This window comes from Mustela nigripes, chromosome 13 (assembly GCF_022355385.1).
Source record: "Mustela nigripes isolate SB6536 chromosome 13, MUSNIG.SB6536, whole genome shotgun sequence".
Taxonomy (NCBI): domain Eukaryota; kingdom Metazoa; phylum Chordata; class Mammalia; order Carnivora; family Mustelidae; genus Mustela; species Mustela nigripes.
The window spans coordinates 60223721-60241224 of NC_081569.1; the positions used below are offsets into that span (position 1 = coordinate 60223721).

Below are 17504 nucleotides of genomic sequence, written 5' to 3' on the forward strand. Positions count from 1 at the left end.
CCATCATTGGCATGTGTAACACTGAAGACAAGAGGCACATGATCTTCTATTCCTAGGTATATACCCAAGAAAAAGAAGCACATGTCCACACAAGAACTTACAGGCGGATATTTACAGTAGTAGTATTCATTGTAGCCAAAAAGTAAAGAAAATCCAGTTGTCCATTAATAGATTAAAAATGATGCACTTAAAAGGAAATAAAGTCCTAATAAAATATTACAACATGGATGAATCACAAACACTATGCTAAGTGAAAAGAAGCCAGCCATAAAAGATTACATATTACATGATTGTCTTTGTGGGACATATCCAGGTAAGCTGAACCTATGGGAAAGCAGATCAGCAGACACCTGGGGCAGGGGGCGGGGATTAAGAGTGCCTGCCGAAGGGGTATTAACGTTACTTCTAGGGCAGATAGGAATTTTCTAAAATTAGCTTGTGATAAAAATCGACAAGTCTGTGAATATACTAAAATCACGGAATTGTTTAGCAATCTCCTTTCCTCCAACAATGGATTAGAAAACACAAGAACCTACAAGGAACAGAGTAAGAGACGGACATCAACGTCATTTTGAGCCTGCTTGCTTTGGCAATGCATATGTGTGTAGGAATTGTTCCTAACAAATCATTTTAACCCAAAACAGTTACGTTCTTTACATAGTACCTCCACATCATGACTTGCATCAAGTTATAGCTTAGAATCTAGTTTCATGCTGCGTCTCCCTGTGTGGCCCCTCTTGGCAACAGCATTTACCTTTGGCTCAGGGAATACATACCAGCTGTTGGATGAAAGCCATCAAATACTTTATTTGTCTTGGTCATCATGGATACTGCTACTCTTAGTCTGGTATTACAAAATAACCATCTCTATTTAAAAAGTCTTGGGTTAAGCTCTGGAGAATTTTCATAGGCGAACTCTTCTGTGTGGGCTGGATCTGTAAACACTCCAATAAAATCTATTTCCAGGAAGAATGGACCATCCACTTTATCAGCCAAGGTGAATCCAATAGAAGAGATCTACATTTAAAATAGAGAAACTGATCAAAATCTCATACATTGACATTGTTCCTGGAGTTTAAGTTCCATAAGGTGATTAATATACCTGGGTCTTTACACTATCAGGCCTTAACAAGTATACCATAGTTCTATGCTATAGCAAATCGTACAAGGAAGTGAAGGGCTGATTTTCTTTCTACTCCTCTAACCTTTCTTTAAAATAGTGCCACTTAAGACTGGTAAGGACAGCATGGATATCTAATGGAGGATCCTTGAAGTCCTCCTGAACTGGAATACTGTTCTCTTATTTTGGAGCTAAATTAAATGTAGGCAAGCTGAAAAGATGACCACACTACAAGTCCTCCTGCATGGATTTGGTTCATAGAACAGGTCTGAGTCAGTCTATGTGTGGAATACCAGGGGTGACCTTGTTAAGAATTTTCATCCTTCATTTGCCAACCCTCAAAAATGGACTTGAAATCCTCACAGGAGTTTCGTTTCACTAAAGATCACAGCTCTGAGTTAAAGTACAGGAAAATACTACCTTGTCAAGCAGAAGCTGGTACTGGGCGTCCCGAATTCTTCCTTGATTAGAGAAGAAAAATTTGGAGAAAGGAATCTGAAAAGAGAAACTATTTACTTCAGAGCTAATACAAGCAACTGAAGCATCTGTATGGAACTGCAGTGATAGTTTAATTCTAACATTATTTATTTATTTATTTATAACGATTTTATTTACTTATTTGACAGACGGAGATCACAAGTAAGTAGAGAGGCAGGCAGAGAGAGAGGGGAGGAAGCAGGCTCCCCGCCTAGCAGAGAGCCCAACGAGGGACTCGATCCCAGGACTCTGAGATCATGACCCGAGCTGAAGGCAGAGGCTTAACCCACTGAGCCACCCAGGCACCCAAATTCTAACATTCTTTAATTCTAATCTTATAGTTCTAATTTACACAGTTATGACAAGTGGCCAGGCATTTGGATCATAGATATATTTTTTTAATTGAAGTATTAAGTGTTAGATGAAAACCTTTCTAAGCCAGAAATCCCAAATGAAAAATGGTAAGAGTACAATTTAATTTTTTGACAGCAAAGGCAAAAGACAAATTAGGGAAAAAATATTTCCAACATTTATGGACAAAAACTAGTATCTACAAAGCTTTCACAGGTGACTAAGATTTAATAATCAATGGAAACATGGGGAAGGGGAGAAATGGGCACACTTGTATGCTACTGGTAGGCATAAAGACTGGCATGACTCAGAAAGTAGCCTGCAACTGGGAGGCAGAAGTCCATGATGGCCCCAAGATTTCCACCTTCTATACCCACACACCCTCCAGGTATTCACCCTAACATCTGCTGTTGGGAAAGGACTATGCATAAGGAAGGTCCCAAAGCACCCGACCTTAATATAGGGAAGATTATCCTCTGAAGGCCCAACTTAATCACTTGAGCCCACAGGAGGACTGGCAAAAGAGGTTAAAAGCAACTCTTGGGAGCAGATTCTTCACTGCTGGCTCTGAAAAGGGCAGAAGCAAAATGACAAGGATTGCAGAAAGCTTCTAGGAGCTGAGAGTGGCACTCAGATGACAATGAGTACAGAAAGCAGGATGTTAGTCCTATAATCATAGGAACTGAATCTGGCCAACAACTACAATGAACTTTTAAGTGAATTTTTCCCCAGAGCCTCTGGAAAGGAATACAGCCCAGTTGACAACCTTGATTTTAGCCTTCTAGGCCCTGAGCATTGAACCCAGCTATATCGAGCCCAACTCATGACCTATTGAACTGTGACCTAATAAACATGGGCCGTTTGAAGTTGCTAAGTTTATGGCAATGTTTTATGTAGAAAACTGATGGCAATTACTTTTTTAAGATTTTATTTTTTTGTCAGAAACAGCATGAGGAGGGGGAGCAGCAGGCAGAAGCAGAGGGAGAAGAAGGCTCTCTGTCAAGAAAGGAGCTTGAGGGACGCCTGGGTGGCTCAGTTGGTTAAGCAGCTGCCTTTGGCTCAGGTCATGATCCCAGCGTCCCGGGATCGAGTCCCACATCAGGCTCCTTGCTCGGCAGGGAGCCTGCTTCTCCCTCAGCCTCTGCCTGCCATTCTGTCTGCTTGTGCTCGCTCTCTCTCTCTGACAAATTAAAAAAAAAAAAAAGAAAGAAAAGAAAAGAGCTTGATGTTGGGCTTGATCCCAGGACTCTGGATCCTAGGAGTCCTGAAGGCAGACACTTCACCGACTGAGCCACCCAGGTGTCCCACTAATGGCAGTATTTAGCAAATTTTGAAATGTTGGAACTCTGACCAACCAATTTCACTTTTAGGAATATATGTTATAAACTCTGACAAATACATAAAGATACAGCTTTTTCTGGGCACCTGGGTGGCTCAATGGGTTAGGCCTCTGCCTTTGGCTCAGGTCATGATCCCAGGGTCTGGGATCGAGCCATGCATTCTGCTCTCTGCTCAGTGGGATGTCTGCTTCTCCCTCTCCCACTTCCCCTGCTTGTGTTCCGTCTCTTACTCTCTATCAAATAAATAAATAAAATATTTAAAAATAAATTTTTTTTTAAAAGAGTAACACCTCAAAAAAAATTTTTTTTAAACTTATAGCAGGGGCACCTGGGTGGCTCAGTGGGTTAAAGCCTCTGCCTTCGGCTCAAGTCATGATCCCAGGGTCCTGGAATCAAGCCCTGCATCGGGCTCTCTGCTCAGCGGGGAGCCTGCTTCCCCTTCTCTCTCTGCCTGCCTCTCTGCCTACTTGTGATCTCTATTAAATAAATAAATAAAATCTGAAAAAAAAAAAGCTTATAGCAACTGGGAACAACCCAGTATCTTTTTTTTTTTAAGACTTTATTTATTTATTTGGCAGACAGAGATTACAAGTAGGCAGAGAGGCAGGCAGAGAGGAGGAAGCAGGCTCCCTGCTGAGCAGAAAGCCTGATGTGGGACTCGATCCCAGGACCCGAGATCATGACCTGAGCCAAAGGCAGCGGCTTAACCTACTGAGCCACCCAGGCGCCCCCCCAGTATCTATTAATAGAGGAATCAACTAGAGGACTTCCATGGAACTAAAAATACCAAATAAAATAACAAAAAAAGGAGAGTAACTCCACACATTGATATGGAAGCTCTCTGGGATTTAAATTTTATTTATTTTTTTAGAGGGGTAGGGTTGCAGAGGAATAGAATCCTATGAAGGCTCCACACCCAGCAGAGGGAGCCTGATGTTGGATTCGATCTCATGACTCTGAGATCACGACCTGGGTCGAAAACAAGAGTCGGTCGCTTAACCACAGAGCCACATAGGCACCCCTAGGATTTAAATTTTAAAAATAAGCACAGAAGATGCCCAAAGCATGCTATTTTTATTTTTGAGTAGGAAAAATTGGAGAAACTAGGAGTAAGTACTTGTTTTTGCTTATATCTGCATAATGTAACTGCCAAGCTACTCAAGAAACTACTGAAAAGTGACTACCTACCCCGGGTGGGCACGAAGAGGGTGGATGGGGACACGAGTGGGAGTGAGACTTCTCACTGTACATCACTTTAGATTTTGATGTTTGAGCCAAAAAATATAAATGTTTAAAAAAATGTGCTGTTCAGATTATTTATCACCAAAAGCACTTGTTGACATAAAAACAAACTCAAAAACTCAGATTCAAACCCACCACTATACAAGATAACACTGCTCACACAGCAGATTAAAATGCAGTCATATCCAGGGGCATGTGGGTGGCTCAGTCAGTTAAGCACTGGACCCTTGGTTTCCACTCAGGTCATGATCTCAGGGTGGTGTGCTGCATGGAGCCCTGCATCAGGCTCCCTGCTCAACACGCAGTCTGTTTGAGATTCTCTCTCCCTCTACCTCTCCCGCTCATGCTCACTCACTCTAAAATAAATCTGAATAAATAAATGTAAATAAATAAGTCATAAATCAATAATACATACATACTTACATATATATGGTCACATCCTAGTTCCCCCACTCCCTTCATTCCTGTCAAACAAACCTGGAGAGGTCCCCCCCGCCATCAGTTTCTCATTTTGCATCCTAGTTTGGCAGTTCGACTACCTCATTATTCAAAACATATTGTGGAAATGGAATCAAGGCTACCTGCTTATCATGTGTCATGTGTCACATACTACACCATTCCGCAAACTAATCTCTTCTGCCTTTTTGACACAATTCTCTAAAACCACTGTCTACACCAAGGGAACTGGATATTTTTGGCTGGATAAAAGCTAAGAAGGAAAATTACATCTTTATAAAAGAAAAGGATGCACAGTTCTTTCTCTACAAGTGACAGTAAACTATATAATTTTTCCATCATTTTCCTGTTTTCTCTCCATTATCAGAGTAAATATTTGAGCACCTCACTTCTATTTACTACAGGAGACTTATTCATGAACAACCGAACAGCAATTAGTAACATTTAATTAAAAACCTCTTGAGCGTCTGGGTGCCTCAGTCGGTTAAGCCTCTGCCTTCAGTTCAGGTCATGATCTCAGGGTCATGGGATCAAGTCCCACATCAGACTCCCTGCTCAGTGAAGTGTCTGCTTCTCTCTCTCCCTCTCCCACTACCTGTGCGATCTCTGTCAATAAATAAAATCTAAAACAAAACAAAAACCTCTTGGGCACCCGGGTGGCTTAGTCTGTAAGTATCTGCCTTCAATGTTTGGGATGGAGACATTGGGCTCCCCACTCTGGGGTGTCTGCTTCTCCCTCTCCATCTGCCCCTTCCCCTGCCTATGCAGGCTTACTCTCTCTCTTAAGTAATAACTAAAAAAAATTTTTTTTAAAGATTTTATTTGTTTATTTGACAGAGAGAGAGATCACAAGTAGACAGAGAGGCAGGCAGAAAGAGAGAGAGAAGCAGGCTCCCTGCTGAACAGGAAGCCCGACACAGGGCTCGATTCCAGGACCCTGAGATCATAACCTGAGCCAAAGGCGGAGGCTTCACCCACTGAGCCACCTAGGCACCAATAATAACTAAAATCTTAAAAAAATAAAAACCTCGGGCGCCTGGGTGGCTCAGTGGTTAGGCCGCTGCCTTCGGCTCAGGTCATGATCTCGGGGTCCTGGGATCGAGTCCCGCATCGGGCTCTCTGCTCGGCGGGGAGCCTGCTTCCTCCTCTCTCTCTCTCTGCCTGCCTCTCTGCCTGCTTGTGATTTCTCTCTGTCGAATAAATAAATAAAATCTTTAAAAAAAATAAAAATAAAAATAAAAAAATAAAAACCTCTTGTGACTACACTTAAAGGTGGTGAGCAATGAGTAATATATATAAATGCTGAATCACTATGTTGCACATCTGACACTCATATAACACTGTACTTCAATAATACTCTAATAAAAGAAAAATCTCTTCCCTATCACTTTCCCTCAATAATTTAAAGAGAGCTGTTGCAAACAACTATTCTCTCCAGACAAAGATTAGGACTCTATGTATTTTCAGGGAAGAAAGTAATCGTTAACAATTAAACAGTAATACTATAGAATAATCTGGCAATGTGCAAATGCCTTAAAAATAAATCATTTATTCTAGGAATGTTATTTCTAAGAATATATCCTAAGAAAATAAGGTTATCTACTTCAGAGTTTGGTACAACAGTACAAAATTCTGAAAACAATCTAAATGTACAATAATAAAGGATGAAATAACTAAAATCTGGTTTATTTTATAGTAATTTAAGCAGAAATTAAAAATGTAAAAATATTTCAGCAGAAAGTTATATGTAAAACTCAGTGAACAATGTATATTATAAAACATATAGGATCATGACCTGAGCCAAAGGCAGATGAGATGCTTAACAACTGAGCTACCCAGGCACCTCACATCAATAAATCTTAAAAGAAAAAAGAAAAAAAAAACAGGGTAATGTTACTCAAAGTAACTGGGTTAGAGGGTACAATTCTAGCTACAGGGATCAGACGTCTTTGAGGTGAATTTTGACCTGACAGGTGAATGACAGAAAAGAGGAAGCAGGTGAGGCTATGGGGGAAGAGCATACCAGAGATAAACACCAAGTGCAAAGGCTCTGAGAGGGAGGTGAGCTTGTTGGGTGTGACACACAGGAAAGCGGCCATTATGGAGGAGGGAGGGAGGTGGGAGACGCAGGATCAAGACAGGGGTCCAATACTATAGGCCCAGTAAGCCACGTTAAGGAGTTTGGGCTTTAATCTGTAAGGGGAAGCCACCAGAGGGTTTTAAGCATGTGAGTGATGTAATCTGCACTATGCTGTTGGATCACTCTGGCTGCTATGTGGAGAGTGGATTTTAGGAGGCAAGAGAGCAAAGGAAACCAATCAAGAAGCTGCTGTAGTAATCCAAAGGCACTGGGATGACAGTGAGAGAGATGGGTGAGAAATGATCATACTCTGGGTGTATTTCAGAGGTATAGGTGATAAGATTTGCTAACAGGCTATATGTGAGATAAGGAGGAAAGGAATCCAGAATGACCCTTAGGTTTAAGTTTAAGCAAAATGGGGACTTTCTTTTGAGTTTAAGGATTAAAAATCTTTCAGTAGGCAGAAGAAAAGAATGGGCAGTTGAAATTCATTCCCTGAATTTCTGTTTATTTTCCTCCAGGCAAACGTTTTTTAACTTCTCAGAGCTTCTTCTCACCAAGTATTGTATATTGTATTACCAAGAAATAAATAAAAATTTCATGATTGTGAAATAGGAAGCATATATTGCTCTTAGGGAGTTGCCTGGAAGAGAGGATATGGCAGAAATTTAAACACCTACTTGCGCCCAGAGCAGACATGTATCCATGACTTAGCATGGACCTAGTCACAACTTTATAAAAAATATTTACTGGTTAGGAAACTAGCATTTATATTAATGAAAGAAAAAATCAATTATATAAATCTTACCCTTAAGTCAGTTATCTTCTTTCCCTTTCCACACCTTCCAAGAAGGGTTAATAAGGAAAACAAATGAACCAAACAACAGCGTAACCATGATCTCAAGACTTCATTTTCATACACAGTAAAGACTTGTGCTGTTACCTTGACCTCCTGCCAGTAGGGCCCCCCACGGGTGAACATGAAGTAACTGTACATCTGATTCTTCCTCTGGATTATATCCGTGTCCTCTCGGATATTCACCATCCAAGGCCGACCATCTCCACGCACACGGAGATACAGAGTGTTGAACTGGGACCAATCATAAGCCCTCTTTTTCTCAAAAGGGCCCTACAATACAGAAAGGAAAATTAATTCATCTCATTTTCCACCAAAAGCAAAATGTGAGTCGTTATCTTTTGCAACATCAAAAGGACCCACTAGGCATTTTTCTGACTTTTCTACCACCATTAGGAGGCAGACAAATCTGGTGATTCTTTTTCTTTTTTTTTTTTAAAGATTATTTATTTATTTATTTGACAGAGAGAGAGAGAGAGAGAGAGATCACAAGTAGGCAGAGAGGCAGGCAGAGAGAGAGAGAGAGAGGAGGAAGCAGGCTCCCTGCTGAACAGAGAGCTCGATGCGGGACTCGATCCCAGGACCTTGAGATCATGACCTGAGCCAAAGGCAGGAGCTTAACCCACTGAGCCACCCAGGCGCTCAAATCTGGTGATTCTTATGTTAGTACAAAATATTGACACAGTTTTGTTTCTAAAGTTATGTTCAAGACATGATTGGCCCAGGACAGTGTTGACGTGTGGCAGGCACTCGATTGTATCAATGAATGGAAATGAATTACACTATGTACCTTTTTACCCTGGTCCTATGGAGCAATGGATTTTGAGTGTACATGACAGCTGCCTTCCCATAGATCAGAAAACCTATGAAAGAGGTAAAGTTTTAAAACTGCTGTTTTATAAAAATAGCTACTATCCATGGAAAACTTACCCTAAGCTCTCACTCTGAGGGCAGAATTTCATCCTCATAGCCCTATGAGATAGGTACTATCATTGTGCTCCACCTTACAGATGAAGAAACTGAGCACTCAACTAGGAAGTGGCAGATCCAGTGTCATTTAACTCCAAAATGTGTATTCTTAACAACTATCTATACCATCTCTTGCAGGAAAAGTGGAACGTAGTGTTAATTAACAAAGGTGTTTATTTATACTAATCTCAAAGGTAATCTGATTTCAAGAAGAGCAGTGCTCACATATGAACTATTATTTACTAGCTGTATAACTTCTTTAAAGATATTATTTGTTTATTTTAAAGAGAGAAAGACAGTGGGACACCTGAGTGGCTCGGTCAGTTAAGTTGGTGGGTTAAATGGGTCACGATCCCAGGGTCCTAGGATAGAATCCTGAGTTGGGCCCCTTGCTCAGCAGGGAGCTTGTTTCTCCCTCTCCCTCTGCCTACTGCTCCCCCTACTTGTGCGTGCGTGCACATTCTCTCTCTCTTTTGGACAAATAAGTAAAATCTTTTTTTATTTTTTTAAGATTTTATTTATTTACTTGACAGAGAGAGATCACAAGTAGGCAGAGAGGCAGGCAGAGAAAGAGAGGAGGAAGCAGGCTCCCCGAGGAGCAGAAAGCCCGATGTGGGACTCGATCCCAGGACCCTGGGATCATGACCTGAGCCGAAGGCAGAGGCTTTAACCCACTGAGCCACCCAGGCGTCTCTGGACAAATAAATAAAATCTTAAAAAAAAAACCACCAACAACAGAGAGTGTGTACACATACCAAGCATGAGGAAGGTATGTGTGGAAGAGGGGCAGAGGGGGAAGGAGAAGGACAAGCAGACTCCACATGAGGTTGGAGTCCCACGCGGGGCTCAATCTCAGATTACCATCTGAGCAGAAACCAAGAGTCCGTTGCTCTACCAACTGAGCCACCCAGGTGCCCAAGTAGCTATATAACCTTAGACAAGTTACTAAATCTCCCAAAGCCTCAGTTCCCTCATCTATAAGATGAGGATGACCACACCTTGGAGGAGAGTTGGGAGGAATTAAAGGGATGTAAATATATATAGAGAGGGATATAGATAGATAGATGTATATATTTATATACATTTATGTATAAACATATATAAAGTAGCGCAAGGACTGGCAGGGCACACTTAATAATTTTATCACCTATTTTCAATACCCCCCAGTGTGTATCTAACTGCAGAATTATTTTCTTCTGTGGATTTCAGGCACTGGAAAAAAAAATCTTTGAAAGCATACGTCTCTGCAACAACACATATCTTTCATTCTCATCATTATCTGGATATAGGAAGCCTAAGACTATGCCTAACATTTGCCATTCTCCTTAGAGCACAATATCCAAGCAAACATCCAAGGGCTGTGGCCAAGGCCAGGCATGGGAGCCTGTGCAGGCAGCCCTGGAATAACACCTGGTCAGCAAATTTGCAAAAAGCCATAGGTTGATGGTAAGACAAAGAAGTCAACCAAAGTAACTGTGGAAAACAGTGTTCTGATTAGAAACTATAAGGCTAAAGACAAAAGAAACTATATACAAACACTGTATTCTGGTTGGTAAGCTTATTTCTCACAGAGTTATGGGTTAAAAATTCTAAAACTGCTCTGCATGTACCCTGGGGTTGAATTCATAGGTAAACTGATGGTAAGTGATGGGAGACAGGTTTCCCACTAATATAGAGGGAAATTATAGATAAGCAAGAGGGAGAAGCCCAGGATGAACCACATGGTACTGGATTAGAGTCAGAGCACAGCATGAACTCATATTTAGTGTACTACAGATACAGAAATATTTACAGGCATGTTTCCACATCTCTAGATGGGGTTGGTGCACATCCTTGTATTTCCTGCCGTTTCCACTAAGAGGTCCTGGAAGTAATGTCAACCCAGTAGCAACAAATCTACCCAAGCACCCACAGCTCCAAAAAACAAACAAGGGCTCCTTCAAGAAATGGCTAATTCTAGTGTTGGGACAGAGAAAATACAAGATGTGTTTAGAGTATCCTGTAGTGCAAGAAAGTGCTAAAAAACAAAAAAATAGAGGCATGTCAAAGGAACAAAACCCAACCTGAAAGAGCTGCCAATGGCCAAAGTTAAAACAATTTGAGCAACAAAGTAAATAACATAGTACTGGATTAGAACCGGAAGTTTGAGAGCCATACAAAATGACTTCCTGACTAAATAAGTAAATGTGGGAGAATAAATCAATCTTCCTTTCTGAAGAATCCCAAATAATTTGTGTAAATACCACTCCTTTCAAGAGATACAACTTAATCCCATGCCCTACCCCATGACTTGAATATAGGACACACCTACTGACTTGCTTCCAAACAGTATATGGAAAGAAAAAGAAAAAAAGTAATTTAACAATGGAGTACTGGAGGAACATTATCTTGGCCAGGTGGTCATGGTGAACCCATCAGTGTTAAGTCAGGTTGCTAGCACGAGCCCCTGATAAGAGTTATGAGAAGGGTACTTCAACTCTATAGTATTCTTCCTAAAAATCCAATAACCCAGACCTACCAGGAGGAAAAAAAAAGAAAAGAAAATCCCGATTTGAGGGGTATTCCACAAAATGCCAGGCCAGGATTTCTCACATCCTCATGAAAAATAAGTAAAGACTAGAAAATTATCGCAGACGAGAGGAGACTAAGGAGCCTAAGGATGTAATGTGGTGTCCCAGGTGGGATCCTGGAACAAAAAAAGGAAAAATGGAAAAACTGGTAAAATCCAAATAGTATCTGGAATTAGTTAATAGTATGTACCAATGTTGGTTTCTTAGTTGTGATAAATGTACTATAGCAATGTTATGATGGCAACAGTTGGAGAAAATGGGTGAGGGACACATGGAACTTTCTGGACTCTATGTACAATTCTTGTGTAAAACTACAACTATTCTAAAATAAAAAGTTTACTTAAAGAAAATAAAGCCACAGGTGACCCTCCATCTACCCTAAGGAACCCCTGACCATCACAGGATCTGTGATCTATTAGAGAAGATGCAAATCTCCACAAATCATTGTTTAAACGTCTGACTTCTCAGAACTCCTCAAACTAAGAATGGCCCCACCCTGGCCCAAAGTGATGCCTAGAAACAAGTACCCGTTCTTCAGGAACCACATCCCCCTTGTGCTTCGGCTTTATACCTGTGTCCAATAGTTATTTAACGCCATACACAGATGACCTGCCAGGTGTGTTCATTTACAGAAACAAAAGCCATATGCTATGGTTCTATTCGGGCTACAGTGAAATTCACCAAAGTTCACTAAAAAACTGAGGCTCTGGGGCTTCACTTACCCTTGGAATCCTGGATATCATTGCACAGTACCCACTGCGGCCACTTTCCCCATCCTTAGGCACCTCAGAGCTCAAAGTTCCATACAGCAGTGCACTCTGATTATTCTTGCCCATTTTCAGGAACACTTCACTTCTGCCTCCAATAGACTTATCAGAAGTCACTACCCACTTATCCAAATCTTCTTTTCCACGGAACTGCCAGACAACCTTAGCTTGTTCCATCAAGACCTCATGCAGAGGGCGGCCTTCAGGGCCTATCCAATGATTCACAATATCATCCTTCAAACGCCTAAAATGGTCCTTTATTTCATCTTTAATTGCTTTATCAAAACTAACTTCAGGCTTTTCTTCAGGAGATGCTATATCCAAAGCAACTTCTCTCTGGTGATGTCCTTGCAAATCCCCTTCAGATTTCCTCTGAGAGGAGGTTCTACCAGAAGCAGCCACAGGCTTCTGAAGACTACTAGAACAATAGTCTGCAAAGCGGGTACCCAAATATGGGCATGAGGCATATGGCTTTGGGCAATGTCTGAAAATATAAGCGCCATTCAGAAACCTGAGAACCAAAGCCATGGTAAGATAAAGTCCAGATGTAAATTTCTCCCTGGGCTATGAGGGAAAGAAACTTCAGCAAACGGGCCAATTCCACCTAGAACAAAAAAGACACTGAACAGTTACCAGGGTAGCAATGAATGCATCACAATTTCAAATGTAACACAGATCATGTATTGTGAAATTCAGGAACTTATTTTCTAATTCTGTAAACATTTACCCAGGGCCTTACTATGAGCAGAATATTGTTTGCAGAGTATGTAAAGCATCCAATTACCTTGAGAAAAAAATGCCAAAAGGGAAAGAAAGAGGCCTCCTTTACAGAGTTATTTACCCCAAAATAATTCAATTACACACTTCAAAAAGTTGTGTCAATTTTTTTTTTTTTTGCGATTTTATTTATTTTTCAGAGAGAAAGAGAAAGAACATAAGCAGGAAGGAGGGGCAGAGGCAGAGAGAGAAGCAGTCTCCCTGCCAAGCAGGAAGCCTGAATCAGGACTTGATCCCAGGACCCCAAATCATGACCTAAGCCAAAGGCAGGTGTCCCAAGGTTGTGTCAATTTTTTTTTTTTTTAAAGATTTTATTGACTTATTTGAGAGAGACAGTGAGAAAGGGAACACAGGCAGGGGGAGTAGGAGAGAGAGGAGGAGGCCTCCCACTGAGCAGGGAGCCGGACGTAGGGCTCAATCCCAGGGCCCTGAGATCATGACCCAAGCCAAAGGCAGATGCTGCATGACTGAGCGACCCAGGCAACCCGCTTGTGTCAATCTTAAATTTTTATGCTGGATTTTTAAATAAATCATTGATTCCTAAATAGATATTCAACTAATTCACTGCGGACCTAGGCTAAGTGACATTTTAGCACTTCATCTACAAAAACAACTATAGTGTGCACTGTATGTGGAGTCAGAAAACGTGACCACTTATTAGGTTATGATATTGTGAATACTGGCAATTTCAGACTGCTAAACCTAATCAACTTCTTTATCCTCAGGTAAAGCTATTGATCTTTTGAAGTCTCTAATTTCTTGGGGGTAGGCTGTGTTAATGTGTCCTCTACCTACCTTAAGGCATTCTTCTGAAGATCAGATGGAATGACGGATATAAGAGTGTTCTCTGATAACATCCCCAAGAATCTTCATGTCTACAAAGCTCCACACTTTGGTCCACACTTTGAGTAGCAAGGATTGGACTCAGTCACTATCTGAGCTCCCCAAATCTAGAACCTAAACAATAACACTAATACCATCACATTTATTTTTTTTTTTTAAAGATTTTTTTTATTTTTATTTATTTGACAGAACACAAGTAGGCAGAGAGGCAGGCAGAGAGAGAGGAGGAAGCAGGCTCCCCGCTGAGCAGAGAGCCCGATGCGGGACTCGATCCCAGGACTCTGAGATCATGACCTGAGCCGAAGGCAGCGGCTTAACCCACTGAGCCACCCAGGCGCCCATACCATCACATTTAAATGTCATTCTTAATACTCTCAAACCACCTGACATATTATCTCACTGAATGCACACAAGACTCCTGTAGGACAAGTCAGGTAGATATTTCCTTCTTCTAGGAAACAGACACCAACAGGTGAAGTGATTAGCCGAAGCTCACAACGCTCACCAGTATGGAAGCTGGGACCAGAACCCTAGTCTTAAGCCCTTCTACTACATGCTCCTGCCTCTACATGTAAAACAACAGCAATAGGGGCACCTGGGTGGCTCACTGGGTTAAAGCGTCTGCCTTCGGCTCGGATCAGGATCCCGGAGTACTGAGATCCAGCCCCTCATCAGGCTCCATGCTCAGCAGGGAGCCTGTTCAGTTTCTCCCTCTCCCTCTGTCCCCCCCACCCCTGCTGGGGGGGGCACACATGCATGCGCTCACTCTATCTCACACGTGTACTATCTTGCACTCAAATAAATACATAAAATCCTTAAAAAACAACAACAAAACATCAGCAATGTAAGTTCTATAGCTCTGATAAAATAACAACTTTGGCTAAATAGTCCTCTCTCCTACTTACTCCAGCCACCCCTAAAAGAAATAAAATATGCACTGTCAAATTATTTGTCTTTCTCCTGTCTTGGCCCAAAGACCAGGAGAGAGGAAAAACAAAAATTCATCTCCCCAACCTCACCTGAGTCCCATCCCCATTCTCTACTCCAACACTCACAAACACTCGCAGTCCAACAAGTGCCAACCAGTAGTCCCTCTCTCAGCTTCAGGCCTTGACAAATTGCTGCTCCCAGGCCTGGAGGGGCCTCTGTGGAATTTGCCTAGCTAATGTATCCTCTGAAACTCAGCTCAGACATCCTTCATCTTCATTCCTAACAACCTCCCAGGTGAGGCCCTTGTCACTGGCCCATTAGACACTCTTTAAGTACCAAAGCACCCCTGACTCTAATCTCTACCTCAAACCATCCTTTGCCTGGCAACAAAAGGAATTTGTCTAAATATGACTGTACTCCCCTTATAATAAGTCAGCAATAACTCCCCCCCCACACACACAGAAATTCAAACCCCTAAAATAGTGCACAAGGCCCAACTCCATGACCTAACTTCTACTCACATCCATGACCAATAACCTCAGCTCTATTAAGGCCAACTATAGGGGCGCCTGGGTGGCTCAGTGGGTTAAGCCTCTGCCTTAGGCTCAGGTCATGGTCTCAGGGTCCTGGGATGGAGACCCATATCAGGCTCTCTGCTCAGCAGGGAGTCTGCTTCCTCCCTCTCCCTCTACCTGCTTGTGATCTCTCTCTGTCAAATAAATAAATAAAAATCTTTTAAAAAAAGGGGGGGGGCACCTGGGTGGCTCAGTGGGTTGGAGCCTCTGCCTTCGGCTCAGGTCATGATCTCGGGATCCCGGGATCGAGCCCCATATCGGGCTCTCTGCTCAGCAGGGAGCCTGCTTCCTCCTCTCTCTCTCTGCCTGCCTCTCTGCCGACTTGTGATCTCTCTGTCAAATAAATAAAATCTTTAAAAAAAAAAAAAAAAAAAAGACCAACTCTAGGGGCACCTGGGTGGCTCAAGGAGGTGAAGCATCTGCCTCTGGTTCAGGTCATGATCCCAGGGTCCTGGGATCCAGCCCCTCACTGGGCTCCTTGCTCAGCAGGGAGTCTGCTTCTTCTGCCCTCTGCTTCCTCCCCGCCCCAAGCTCTCTTTCTCTCAAATAAATAAATAAAATCTTAAAAAAAAAAAAAAAAGGAGAGAACTAGGAAAATTAAAAAGTTGATCTGAGGTCCTGGAATCATAGATAATATTTCAATTTTCCTCACTGATGGTGTTTAATTTTACCTCTACACATAAAGGAAGTTGGGAAACAAATGATAATTCCATAAAATGGAATTTGTACTATCAAAAATGATTCCTGTGAACCCCATCCTTAGGTTACACTACTAAGTGGCAAGTAAGGAGGAATCAAAATTGCATGTAAACTAATATTACAAGCATAAAAATGTACCGACAAAAAAAGATTTGAGGGAGGAAAAAAAAAGGCTTAAAGTCATATGCAGGATAATGGGATTATGAGTAACAATATTCACCGTACCTGCGAAGTCCTCAGTAGTGCGTTACTTCTCTAATAATATAACGCTAATTATAAATTTTTGTTTAGTATTTTTACCAAAGAACATCAAGTAAAACCCTTCATTAACTGGATGACCGCTGGCCGAAACTGGTAATTTTTGACCGCCGCGTTACCCACGGAGCTAAAAGAGAGCTGTCTTCGTCCAGATTGTAGATCCAGGGCTGACCACGCGCCCGGAACCGTTGCAAGTATCGTTCACTGACGCCTCACAACCACCCTGCGAGGTTCTGTTATTATTCCGATTACAGAGACGAGGAAAAGGAGGTTCCAAGAATAAATGACGAGGTCACACAGCCAGTAACACGCAAAACCAAACTCTGGAGCCCCGGTCTTTAACTCCCCGTCTGATTCAGGGGAGCGGTCCGGAGCAGGCCACGGCGAGGCGACCCCCTCTATCCTCACCTGCTAGGGCTGTGGCTCCCCACACCCCGCCGGCGTCCGCTGGTCTCCCCGCCGGAGCCCGACAGCGCCTTCCAGCCGGGTCCCCGCTTTTCCCGACCGGGTACTCCGCTTTTCTCGTGCGGGTCCATCTGCTTTTCTAGCCCGGCGTCGAACTAGGCCTTAGGGCACTAGGGTTCCGGCCGAAGTACTAGCGGGAGAAGAGTAACAAGGTTCCCGGAGCCCGGCGAATTGAAGCTTTCGGTCGATTAGCCTGACAAAGGGCTCGGCTTCCACCCCTCCGGATCTTTTCTGCTTACCCAGAAAGTAGGGGAGAATTTAGAAAAGCTTTTTTTCCTCCTTTCCTTTCTGCATTCCTCCTTCAGGCTGCAAACTCTACCTCGCACCTTTCAAAAGGACCCAAATATTGCGAACATCCTTTCGTCCCCGGGCGCCAAGGTTACCCGGGGCCTCCATTCCCCACAACCGTCTAAGAGCTATCCGTGGCCTCAGAGGACCCGATCCCCTGGAATCACGCGGAATCTCAGGAGACCCACCTGGCACCTGGACTGCAAACCCCGCCTCCTTTAGGAGGCCGCCCACTCCGCAGGACTTCTGTATCCTGTGCACCCCTCAGTTTGAGCACTTTCAACATTGTATCTTAAGTATTCATTCACTTCTCACTTCCCCGGCCACACCGTGAACTTTTAGGGTCCAGAACGGTGCTCTTCCTCCAGTCCTTAGCAATTAGCATTGCACTAGCAGGAATTAAGCTCTCAGCAAATATCTGAATGACAATTAACTCCGTTC

The 17504-nt window shown here is 42.6% G+C and overlaps 1 protein-coding gene across 2 annotated transcripts; it reads right to left on the bottom strand.

Moving 5' to 3' along the window:
- Window positions 1-782: 782 nt before the first annotated feature.
- NDUFAF1 (NADH:ubiquinone oxidoreductase complex assembly factor 1) lies at window positions 783-17219 on the bottom strand. Of its 2 annotated transcripts, none has more exons than XM_059371186.1 (5): window positions 16719-17219; window positions 12184-12832; window positions 8010-8195; window positions 1541-1615; window positions 783-1017 (listed from the first exon to the last, which is right to left on the bottom strand). In XM_059371186.1, exons 2-5 carry the CDS (start codon window positions 12754-12756, stop codon window positions 868-870), a joined length of 984 nt encoding a protein of 327 aa, XP_059227169.1. In that variant the 5' UTR covers window positions 12757-12832; window positions 16719-17219; the 3' UTR covers window positions 783-867. The 2 variants fall into 2 exon arrangements, with proteins under 2 accessions (XP_059227169.1, XP_059227170.1); XM_059371187.1 differs by lacking the exon at window positions 16719-17219 and adding an exon at window positions 16278-16704.
- Between the last annotated feature and the right edge of the window lie 285 nt (window positions 17220-17504).